General features: G+C 37.4%; 1 protein-coding gene across 2 annotated transcripts in view; it reads left to right on the forward strand.

Annotated features, from left to right (window-relative positions):
• Nucleotides 1-13,446, forward strand: part of LOC150086861 (urocanate hydratase-like) — a 379,529-nt gene that overhangs the window by 130,073 nt on the left and 236,010 nt on the right. For both annotated transcript variants that reach the window (XM_090371633.1, XM_090371634.1), the window contains exon 9: nucleotides 9,612-9,674. In XM_090371633.1, the coding sequence (XP_090227759.1) occupies nucleotides 9,612-9,674 (63 nt within the window). The remainder of the gene's footprint in view (nucleotides 1-9,611; nucleotides 9,675-13,446) is intronic.

Here is a 13,446-nt window from a genome sequence, read left to right on the forward strand (position 1 = left end):
AATAAATAAGAATTAGCAGCTATATAACCTAGTATGAATAAACATTTTACTGCTTGTTTATATTGGATTCTAGGATATGTTCCAGAATTTTTGAGGGCTATAAAGTTGCAAGTTATGAAAAAATTCAGGTGATAATGTAGTTGTACACATGCATCATTGTAACATAGCTGAATTTGAAGCAAACAAAAAAATTTCCCCACTGAGGAGAGGCCAGGTAGCCTTAACACGGTGCTGTCTAGGTGGTGGTGGTATGTGTACCTTATGGTGAGAATAAATAACAGCAGACTTCTATAATGGAGGAGTATTACTTATTTGAAGTATAAGAGTCAGGCAACTCATTGTGAATGATTTCACAATATGAAATGTATACTGATGACTTATTCACATATGTAATTTAAACTAAATTTGACAGTATGTTACAGCAATGCACATACACAACTACAGATACATATCTTATCCTGCAAATGGAAATTTTATATATATATTTTTTTGAAGGAATATATATTCAGAGAGCCCATTTATACATTAAACTTACAGTTGTGTGTGAACAGGACATTCCATTTTTTCGTACACACAATTATTACATATATATATATACAATACTTACAAGAAGATATATATATACAATTTTATATACATTAACATTCTCGTTACACATATATAAGATGCTATATTATATTTGACCTCCTGGTGCACTGCGTACGTGTATCCCAGAATCAAGAGTGGCTCCTAGGCAAAAGCCCATCTCCACCTAGTTCATCTGAAGACATCTAGAGTGTCTTATAATGGGAGATTTTAATTTCCCAGATATTGACTGGAATTTGGGGGCTGGTTACTCACACACTAGCAGGACTTTTGTGGATTTATTGGACGATTGTTTTCTACATCAGCATGTTCGGGAGGCAACTAGAGGGAGTAATACTCTTGATTTGATTATCAGCAGTGATTCTTCATGCATTAAGAATCTGCAGATAAATGAACCACTAGGTGGCAGTGATCACAGTGTGCTGAAGTGGGATTTACTCAAAGAGGTAACTACCATTAGGGGTAAAGGGAAGGGTTATTGCTTCCGTAAAGGCGACTACGATGGACTGAGACAGTATTTAAATTCTATACAGTGGGACCAACTGATGATGTTACCAACAGCAAATTCAAAATGGGAAGCATTCAAAGAACTTATCTTGGAAGCTACTAGGCTTTACATACCAACTAAGAAATATTGTTCAAGGTTTAGGCCAAAATGGATGTCAGATGAACTAATGAGGCATATGGCAGAGAAGAGAAATGCATGGGATACATACAAATTAACACATGACACAGAAGCCTATGATAGATACAAGTTGATATGCAACCAAGATACAAAGGAGGTTAGGCAGGCGAAGGCAGATTACGAGAAATCCTTGGCAAGGGATGCAAAGAAAAACAGCAAAGAGTTCTTTACTTATGTAAACTCTAGAAGGAAGGGGATGAATCAGATTGGTCCACTTGATATTGATGGGTCAAGTGTTGATGATCCTGCTCAGGTAGCTAACAAACTAAATGAATATTTTGCATCAACATTCACACATGAGGAGTTATTCAGCGAGGGGAATGCCAGAGGTGTATTCAACTCTAGCAGTAAGCTACAGAATCTTGAAATAACTGGGAGTAAAGTGGAGGAGAAACTGTTGAAGATAAACACAAGAAAGGCACCCGGGGTGGATGGGATCTATCCAGTTATATTAAAGGAGGCAGCAAAGGAAGTAAGCAAACCCTTAGCCATAATTATGAGAGCTTCCTTGGACTCAGGGGAGGTACCCATAGACTGGAAATGTGCAAATGTGACCCCAATTCACAAAGGAGGATCACAGGCTGACACAAGTAATTATAGACCTGTGAGCTTAACTTCTGTTCCAGGAAAATTAATGGAGGCACTGGTTAAAGAAGCACTGCAGGATCATTTAGACAAGACTTCAGTTATAGCTCAGACACAGCATGGTTTTGTTAAGGGAAAGTCTTGCCTGACCAACTTGATTGGATACTATGATGCAGTCACAAAAGAACTGGATGCAGGGAATAACTTTGATATTATATACTTGGATCTTAGAAAGGCTTTTGATACTGTTGCACATGGAAGACTGCTACACAAATTGGAGCACTGTGACATTGGAGGCAAATTGCTCCTATGGATAAAGGGGTGGTTGAGGGGGAGAAGACAGAGAGTGGTAATCAATGGACACTGCTCATCGTGGACTGATGTTATTAGTGGAGTCCCTCAGGGCTCAGTGTTGGGTCCATTATTGTTTTCTGTATTTATAAATGATATTGATGATGGTATATCGGGCTTAATGTCCAAGTTTGCAGACGATACAAAGGTTGGCAGGGTTGGCAAGGACACTACTGACACTATGCTGCTGCAACAGGATCTGGAAAGGTTGAGCAGATGGGCTGAGAGGTGGCAAATGAAGTTTAACATTGACAAATGTAAAGTACTACACATGGGAAACAGCAACCCCAGAGCAACGTATCAACTCTGTGGTACTACACTGAAAGTGGTAGAGAATGAAAGGGACTTGGGGGTGGTTGTGCAGGCAGATATGAAGTTCTCTGAGCAGTGCAGACGGGCTGCAAGAGTAGCTCATGGAGTATTGTCAATGATATACAGGAATTTTTCCAGCAGGGATAAGGAGGTGATTATTCCATTGTATAAGGCGATGGTCAGGCCACACCTAGAGTACTGTATACAGGTCTGGAGGCCTCATTTCAAGAAGGATGTAGAGCTGCTGGAACGAGTACAGAGAAGGGCAACAAGATTAGTGAATGGAACAAAGGGGTGCTTTTACGAAGAAAGGCTTAAGTTTTGCAAATTACAGTGTCTGGAGACTAGGCACCAGCGAGGTGATCTGATAGAGGTGTATAAAGCCTTGAATGGTTTAAGCATGCTCAATGCTGATGGGATTCTTCCTCTAGCTCAGAAAAATCACCTGAGAGGGCATAAATTCAAATTGAGGAAAGACAGATGTAGGATAGACGTGCGGAAATTTGCCTTTAGCCAGCGGGTGGTTGGTTGGTGGAACAGACTTCCATCCCTTGTGGTGGAGGTTGATAGCCTAAATAAGTTTAAGGCTCAGCTGGACAGGTATTTTGAACGAACAGAGGGGTGAAGTGGAAGTGGGTTTTTTTTTTTTTTTTTTTTTTGGCTGATGCTGCATAAGCTTGCTTTCTTGCATCAAATGCCTCTACTAATGCTAATGCTAATCTGTTTTGGCTTTGAACCTCTACAAATCTAAAACATGTGAGGTATTATACCATAAGGAATTATACCCATTTGCGGTGTGTGAATGGGACAGCAGGACCGAAGCTGATTACTGGATTAGAAAGATGTGGCCAGAAAGGGCTAATCACACATCCTGAAGAAAAAAATTTATCAATGAGCCACTTGTCTCTCCAAGAAAAGTGCCTCTGCTACTGCTGCTTATAAAACTGGGACAATGAAACAGTTTTTTGAAGCTGTAAATAAAGAGGAGGTTGTTTTCAGTACATCATTTCAAAATTCCAGAGATAGGTGAAGCTAACCTTCACCCTGAATATCAGTTCCATCAGCATTTTAGACTCCCAGGTAGCAAGTACAACTTATTTGGCATAATAGCATTAGCATTAGCGAGGCATATGATGCAAGAAAGCAAGCTTATGCAGCATCAGCCAAAAAAAGAAAACCCTTCCACTTCACCCCTCCGTTCATTCAAAATACCTGTCCAGCTGAGCCTCTCAGGTGATTATGCCCTCTCAGGTGATTATTCTGAGCAAGAGGCAGTGTCCCATCAGCATTGAGCATGCTCAAATCATTCAAGGTTTTGTACACATCTATGAGATCACCTCGCCGGTGCCTAGTCTCCAGACACTGTAATTTGCAAAACTTAGGCCTTTCTTCATAAGAGCAACCCTTCGTTCCGTTCACTAACCTTGTTGCCCTTCTCTGTACTCGTTCCAGCAGCTCTACATCCTTCTTGAAATGAGGCCTCCAGACCTGTATACAGTACTCAAGGTGCGGCCTGACCATTGCCTTATGCAAGGAAATAATCACCTCCCTATCCATGCTAGAAAAAGTCCTGTATATCATTGATAAGACACCATGAGCTACTCTTGCCGCCTGTCTGCACTGTTCAGAGAACTTCATATCTGCCTGAACAATTACCCCCAGGTCGTTTTCATTCTCTACCACTGCCAGTGTAGTACCACAGAGTTGATACGTTGCTCTGGGTTGCTGTTTCCCATATGTAGTACTCTACATTTGTCAATGTTAAACTTCATTTGCCACCTCTCAGCCCATCTGCTCAACCTTTCCAGATCCTGTTGCAGCAGCAGCATAGCGTCAGTAGCATCCTTAGCAACCCTGCCAACCTTTGTATCGTCTGCAAACTTGGACATTAAGCTTGATATACCATCATCAATATTATTAATAAATACAGAAAACAACAATGGACCCAACACTGAACCCTGAGAGACTCCACAATTTACATTAGTCCATGATGAGCAGTGTCCATTAATTACCACTTTCTGTCTTGTGCCACTCAACCATCCCTTTATCCATAGCAACAATTTGGCACCAGTGCCACACTGCTCCAATTTGTGCAGCAGTCTTCCATGTGCAACAGTATCAAAAGCCTTTCTAAGATCCAAATATATAATATCAAAGTTATTCCCTGCATCCAGTTCTTTTGTGACTACATCATAGTATCCAATCAAATTGGTCAGGCAAGACTTTCCCTTAACAAAACCATGCTGTGTCTGAGCTATAACTGAATTTTTGTCAAGATGATCCTGCAGTGCTTCTTTAACCAGTGCTTCCATTAATTTTCCTGGAACAGAAGTTACACTCACATGTCTATAATTATTTGTGTCAGCCTTTGATCCTCCTTTGTGAATTGGGGTTACATTTGCACATCTCCAGTCTGTGGGTACCTCCCCTGAGTCCAAGGAAGCTCTCATAATTATGGCTAACAGATTGCTTACTTCCTTTGCTGCCTCCTTTAATATAACTGGATAGATCCCATCCACCCCAGGTGCCTTTCTTGTATTTATCTTCAACAATTTCTCCTCCAGTTTACTCTCAACTATTACAAGATCATCTAGCTCACTGCCACTGTTTACTTCATCTATGGCATTCCCCTTCCTGAATAACTCCTCATGTGTGAATGTAGATGCAAAATATTCATTTAGTTTGTTAGCTACCTGAGCAGGATCATGAACAGTTGAACCATCGATATCAAGTGGACCAATCTGATTCATCCTCTTCCTTCTAGAGTTTACATAAGTAAAGAACTCCTTGCTATTTTTCTTTGCATCCCTTGCCAAAAATTTCTCGTAACCTGCCTTCGCCTGCCTAACCTCCTTTGTAACTTGGTTACAGATCAACTTATATCTATCATAGGCTTCTGTGTCACATGTTAATTTATATGTATCCCATGCATTTTTCTTCTCTGCCATATGTCTCATTAGTTCATCTGACATCCATTTAGGCCTGAACATTGAACAATATTTCTTAGTTGGTATGTAAAGCCTAGTAGTTTCCAAGATAAGTTCTTTGAATGCTTCCCATTTTGAGTTTGCTGTTGGTAACATCATCAATCGGTCCCACTGTATAGAATTTAAATACTGTCTCAGACCATCGTAGTCGCCTTTACGAAAGCAATAACTCTTCCCTTTACCCCTGATGGTAGTTACCTCCTTGAGTAAATCCCACTTCAGCACACTGTGATCACTGCCACCTAGTGGTTCCTGTATCTGCAGATTCTTAATGCATGAAGAATCACTACAGATAATCAAATCAAGAGTATTGCTCCCTCTAGTTGCCTCCCGAACATGCTGATTTAGAACACAATCATTCAGTAAATCCGCAAAAACCTTGCTAGTGTGTGAGTGACCAACCCACAAATTCCAGTCAATATCTGGGAAATTAAAATCCTCCATTATAAGACTCTCTGATTTACTGGCCCACTCTATTGCCCTGTACAGTTTCTTATTATACTCATCAGAGTCATTAGGCTTATAGTACACTCCTACTCTCAATTTTGATCTTCCAATGCTTATGTCACACCAAACTGACTCGACACTGCACTGGCCTGTGATGTCGACTGGCTTCACTTCCTTGGATTTTATTTGTTTCTTTACTAATAGCATAACCCCTCCTCCCTTCCTATCCTGTCTATCCTTTCTGTAGACGTTGTACTCCCCAAATTCCAGTTCTGTATTACTTATATCTGTGTTACACCACATCTCTGATATCCCAACAATATCTGCCTTTGATGCTTTGAGCAATACCTCAAATTCATCAAATTTATTTACCAAACTCCTAGCATTGGTGTACACGCAAGTATACATGCTCCTGTTCTTTTTCTTAGCTACCCTAACACAACCCATGTGTTTACTTGTACCCCAATGACTCCCAGTAGTCTTTGAAATATTCTGCATCTTATTTTCCAAGCTGCTGCTCATTCCAATAGAAACAGTGCAAGAATCACTTTCACCTCTGCCAGTGGCTACTGTTAATCTATTAGTCCTTGTATCTCCCCCAATCTAGCAGTTTTCCAACCCACCTAACACTGCCTCGATAGCATCAAGAAACATTCTTGTACCCTTTCTATTTAAGTGTATTCTATCCCTGTAGAAGCAGTCTCTCCTGTTATCAAGTACAGACCAGGCTGAAAAAAAATTCTACTCCTTGGACCTTGCACAATCTTTCCAGGGCCGAATTGATCGACAGCACTCTCATCATATACTCCCTCCTATTGTGTCTGGGTAGAATTGCAGACACTTTCAAATTCAACTCTAATTCATGGCTTTTTTTCAACAGTGACCTGTACTTGTTAAGTAATTCCGCCGGTCTCCTACTCTTAATATCAGTAGTGCCAACGTGTACAACTATATGACCTTTTGTGTCCTTAAAAGATGATATCCGCTCTACAACCTCATCAACCTTTTCCCCTGGCAGAAATACCCTGGTCCTATTCCACCTATCCTTTTTACAAAGCATGTTTCCCTTTTACCTGACAATAGAGTTACCAACAACTTTTTTTTTTTTTTTTTTGATTTGGTAGTTGTTGGCGCATCGGCTTCTGTGGCCATATTGCACCTCCCAAGGTTTTTGCAGTACTTTGATCCAAGCCCGAGGCGGGAATTGAACCCGCAACCTTTGGGTTGCCTGGCAGGTACTTTACCCACTCGACTAGCCTGGTCGGCTACCAACAACTACTAGTTCCTTTGGGACCAGCGCATTCTGCCTTGGGGTTGCCACTGTGTTGCATGATGCCCAAGTGCAAGCTCTGGCATTGGTGTGGGCACCCTGGTGTTTTTGATGAACTACAAATCAGTGGACTGCTGAAAGATGATAATTTCACAACCTTTATATCTCAGAAGAAAGTGGAGGTTTAGGTTAGTATTCAAGAATGTTGTCAAAAACTTTTAGGGCATTTTTGAATCAAAGCACTACAAGAAGATTGTCAACAACATCCTCACTAATTTCAAAAAACTTGGTGTACGGTGAGTGTGAAGGTTCGTTTTCTGAACAGCCACCTTGAATACTTTCCACTGAACCTCGGTTCAGTGAGTGAAGAGCATAGAAAGGTTTCACAAAGATATCAAGATTTGAACAAAAAAAAAAGACCGGAATAAATGGAATGAGTCAATAATGGCAGACTACTGTTGGTATGTGAAAAGAAATTGATATGACCAGCACAGAATAGTTTTAGTTTAGTGAGATGGCTGAGTACCCACGTACATTTACATTTGTTCTTAATGCTCTATATTTTGCTGTAGGTAGTATGTTTTTTATTTTTCATTTTTTGCAAAAATGTTGATGTGATAGAGCAAAATCAATTGCAGATTTGTAATAAGCACCTAAATGTCATAAAAGTTCATTTATATGTTAAAAAAAAAAGGGCAGAAAATGCATACCAGTGTTATTTTTTAATTAGAGTAGTATAGAGGTAAAAAAATTCTTTACATTTCCATGTTTGCGTATTATCAAGTATCTGCAGGTGTTGATTTTTTGTAGAGCTTTGGATATGGCTTCAACTTTGCTTACTTTATGCTTCTGAATGCTGAAATCACTAGCCAGGAAGTAAGATTTTTAGATAACAAGAGACTGCTGTTACTGAAAATATTATTTGTTCTTATTATCCAATATTGTGTAAGAATCAAGAATAAAATCATGAAGCCTTTTAACCTAAAAAAAAATTGAATAATGGTGTATGTAAAATCAGTAGTGTGCCTGTTATCAGATTTTTTTTGCACATGCTAGAGGGTTAAGAAATTCCTCCAACCATGAATAGGAACTGGACAGACATTTTGAAATGAGTGATTGACAGATTAATTTCTTTAGAATAGAGTGGTAAGTTATGAAATAGTTTTTTAATTTCTTTAATGTGACGATCTCATTATCAAAGGATGTTATTTAACATTGCTGATATTGGTTTTACTAATATTAATAAAAAGTTCATGAAGAATTGTTCGATTGCTGTATTGGCTCGTATTTTTTCAAATCAAATAATGAAATTAAATTATCTCAATTTCATTATTGGATGCCTCATTGGTGCTGTTACCAGAAAAGGCTTCAATTCTGCAAACTGCAGCACCTACAGACTAGGCACCTGCTAGTAGATCTGATCGAGCTTGTTAAGGCTTTGAATGGATTGGGTAAGCTCAGTGCTGATGGAATCCCTCCTCTTGGTTGAACTACACATGTGGGGGCATAAATTCAAATTGAGGAAGGATGATTGCAGGGTAGATTGTGCAAAAATTTGCTTTCAGCGAGCAGGTGGCTGATTGTTAGTGAAACCTCCATCTGCTGCTGTAGAGGTGGGTAGTTTAAATAAATTCAAGAAAGAACTATACAAACTATTAGAGGGATGGACAGGTGATATGGGAAGTGATGGGTTTTTTTTGGCTGATGCTGTTTAAGCTTGCTTTCTTGCATCATTTGTTCTACTAATGCTATAAAACAAAGAATTCCATTTTTTCAGAGAGAAAATGGTGTTCTTTGCTTATATACTGATTATACACTGTATACTGTTATACAGTATATAATTTTGTATTTTTGAGATGATTATTTTGATTATTTAGATGATGATTTTATGATTATTTTGAAAATTTTGGCATTAGTCATTTTCCTGTAAAACGTTTTCAAAGAAAAACTGCACTGCCAGCTTGTGAAATTTAAATATTCTCTCTTTTCACAGCCAGTCCCATTATAATTATATAATTAGTAACATGGAACAATTAATTTCATACCAAATGGTGACCTTGTTATAATTGGAATTTGTAGAAATTTTCCTCATTTTTTTATTCAAATTAACATATTCATTTCATTTTCACTTCTGTTTTATATTGTTATATCAGAGTTGAAATTTGTTAAATAACAATTACATAAGTCGAAATCTTAAATAGTATGAATTTACAATATAATGATTTTTCACTTACCAAGAAAGAAAATATTTACTTAAACAACAAATTTTTAAGTATATTTGCACTGCATATGATATGTGTTATATACAGTAGCTACTTTTAAAAATTATTTCATTGTAAGAATATTTAAGTTTACATTTCTAGAACTATTTTTTTAAATTACTTTGCAGGGAAGCTAAGAAAAATAAAGAAATTACCAGCATTGGTTTTCACGGAAATATTGTGGATGTGTGGTAAGTTATGATTATTTAAATATGACAAAATGTTGGTTTTGAATGGTTATTTTGTAATGCTGTCAGTGTGTGGTAGTATGAGTGTTGATGAGAAGTATAACAGGAGATAATAATTTATTTAACAACTTAGTGTGAGCACCAAACATAGCAAATATTTAGACTAGACTTATAGTCACCACAAATGTGCACCTTGGCTGGAGGGAATGGTAAAATTGCAAGTTTCCTGTAAACCATTATTCCAAATCTGCAGTTAAATTTTAAGAACAATTACATTAGAAGATTCTGCTTAGTTTTTGAATTTGAATTTTGCTCTATTTTCATGGAGGACATAAGGCATTAGCATATTGATACATTACAGCATTGGCATATGCAGCTATAAATTCATGCATTCTTTGGCTTTTTGGCTTTTTACTGAATGAAACACAGTTATTGTTGCCTTGGTCTGGTATACAGTAGCATAGACTCTACATTATGTACAGCCTAGCAGCTATAGAATATTAGTTAGCCATGATATTATTAATATCAATTTTGTAATTAATCAACTTTTATGTTTTATAATAAGGAGTGGCTTTTTTGATATAGGAAACTGGTTGTACAGAAGCTTATTGTAGAGATTTCTGATACTTTGAGACAGAGCACATACTTTAGCATGTACTTTTTTGGAGATATTAGAAACAATGAGTGAAGTTAAATACATTGAAGTTAAAAGCTTCACATTTATTGTACATGTTGACTGTGGTCTGAGAGTTATTAAGATCTATATATTTAATATGGAAGCCATTTTAATTTGTCAGTCCATGTGAATGATAGGCTTAACTGACCGGGCTGGAAGTGGTCTCAAATTGAAGCGGCACCTCCGTAGCCAGGTGGGAAGGAGCAGCAGTGCGTAGCACACTCTTCTTGATTAGACCGGGGTTCGAGCCCATCGCCACCAAATACAGAGGATGCAGAAAGTTCAGTGAATGACCACCACATATTCCCAGAGCAATATGGCCTTAGTTGCTAATGCTCCTAAAAACCAAATAACAAACAATCAAACAAATTGAAGCTATTTCTAGTTTTGTACTACAAACAAGAATAGGTCAACATTCACTTCATAGATAGAGTCACAGAAAGATGTTAACCGTTAAACAAATAGCTGTCTAAGTTGATAAGTCATTTTTTTTTTTTTTTTTTTTTTATTAACAATTTGGACTTTAACTATTTAACTGATTAACAATTTGCACATTTGCACAATCATGTCCTTTGTTCTGAAAAAAAAATAAATAATAAATAAATAATAAAGCACGCGAGCTCATTACGTTTAATACGTTCAGAACTCGTCATTTTATCATTATCGTTATCAACTTACAGTTTATTTGTTTTTTAAGGTAAGTAATAATTTAAGGATTTAGAATTATGTCACAGTCAGAAGGATGTGTCTACTGCCATGCATCTCTGAATGGTTGTGTTGAACGTATCTTGCGGAGAAGAAGATACGCTCCTTTTCGTGTTTCTGCAAATGTATTCAGGAATTGGTCTGAAATGGTGAAATCAAAGGAAATTTATAAGTTTCCTCAGATACAAGAAATTACAAAGATTCAACGCATACTGGCTTACAACACAACACGCACTACATTTCTTTATAACAGCTAGAGAAAACTTTAATTTCACATACTAATGAGGGAACGAAATTTAAAAGAGAAATTCAGATATGCATTAGTTTCAGGTTTGTGGTTAGGAATTTTTTAGAGAACAACAAAGATCTGGACTACCAAGCTACAGCGAAAAATATGTTGGCAAACTTTAAGAAGTTAGGCTGCAACATGATTGTCACAGTACATTTTTACACTTCCACATTTGGAAGTGTAAGTGAAGAACAAGGTGAAGGTTTAAACAGGACATTGAACACATGGAGATGTGGTACCAGGGGAGTCAAAATGTCAACATCAGGGCTGATATTTGCTGGATACTGAAGAGGTCCTGTACAGTAGAAGCATCTGCGAGAAAACAAAACAATAATAATGAAAGTGTGACCGAATTTTTAAAGTGAGAGGTGAGTTTTTAGTGTATTTTTTAATATTCTGCCCTTTTCAGTAGTATTTTACAGAGATGACAATGAATTGTCCAAAAATTTTTGGGAAAATATCAGGCAATAAAAACTGCTACCAATTGCAAAATTTTCACAACAGCTACAGCTTAGGAAAATATCAGGCGATATTTAGGTGAGTAATAATTTTAGCAAATTAGGTAATTATAATTATATTATATAATTATAATTTTTAAGTGTCCTCTATGCTCTGTGCAAAACTTCTCACATGGTGATGGAGCATAGTTTCCAGTAGCTCTTTTAATACATAGGATTAGGAATGCGACTAAGAGAGAGACAGAAAAAAATTAAAACAAAATTTAAACTGAATAAGGGCCACATTTGGAAATTCGCCAGGGGCCCTGAGAATTCTTAAAATGGCCCTGCTTCCCTATGTATTTTGCAATGATTAAAAACTATATTTGCAGCAATTTCCTTTACTTTGCCTTTTAAACCTTTATTTTCTTTTGTTAATGCAGCCATCAGTACAAATCACAACATAGTTGTTCCACGTTAGATTATTTATTTGAAAGAAAATATTTATAACATCAAAAATCTTCTGGCTTATCATTCTTTCAAAGCTTTGCATAATAGAAAATCCTCCAAAATTTCCCCCTCCTAGCAGTATCCAACTTATTGTATATGTTTGAAATATCTGTGGATTCATCTAACTGTATTGCAAAAATTGGACTTTCTCTCAATCAATTTAATAAATTGAATTTTACGTTGTCCGATAACTGTAATATGCCTCAAAACTATGTCTCTGGACAGAGGAATGGTTTTTAAACTGTTGCTGTACTTTTCTTCTCCGTGCATAATTGAAATAATTTTCATTGCAGCAAGGAGAATGCACCGAATTATGAAGCAGAATAAAGCATGCGTGCAACCAGTGCTGACAGAACACGATAAGCCTGGTAAGCAGGGCATAGGGGTGCCAACGTCTGGGGGCACCGAAATTCAAAATTTTTATTATAATAATATTTAATAAAAGTATCTCAAGGGTGCCAAATACATTTCTGCCTAGGGGTGCCAAAACCCTAATGCCGCGCCTGCATGCAACACACTTGCTATGTATATTTACTGCTACCACACATTCGCACCTCTGGCCTTTAGGTAATTTGAGAATTTGTTCCGTAGGAAGCACAAATTAACAGCTAAAGGGATTGATTACCATAAGGGATTAATTGAGTAGTACTGAGAAGTTGCACTAGTCGGCTGCTTTTTGTGTCCATAGCCAGTGAGAAAATTAAGGCGTATTCCCAACATGGTGGGCAGTAGGGTTCATTTGTATCTCAGACTTAGTTCGAATAGCAAGGTCTCTACACTTACAGTATTGAAAAAGTAATTTTAACAACAGGTTTTTAGCTTTTATGTACACAAAAAATAAATTTATTTAAAAATTTTCTGTGACCCCTTTAATTTATCCCCCAACCCTCTGGGGGTCATGCCCCACAGTTTGTGCACCACTGGTCTAGTCTAATAAAGGAGGTAGCATTCTCATATATTTTCTTCAAAATCAAAATATATTGGGTGTCTATGCCTTGTCTTTCCAGTGCCCGAAACATTGCTTTATGCTGTATGGAGTCAAATGCCTTTTCATAATTCACGAATGCCAGATGTAATGGTGTTTTATATTCATTTGCTTTCTCCATTAGCTGTGATATTACGTGAAGGTGATCTATAGTTCAGAATCCTGTCCTAAAG

Source organism: Mastigoproctus giganteus, chromosome 4 (genome assembly GCF_048544385.1).
Source record: "Mastigoproctus giganteus isolate SK-2022 chromosome 4, ASM4854438v1, whole genome shotgun sequence".
In the NCBI taxonomy this organism is placed as follows: Eukaryota; Metazoa; Arthropoda; class Arachnida; order Uropygi; family Thelyphonidae; genus Mastigoproctus; species Mastigoproctus giganteus.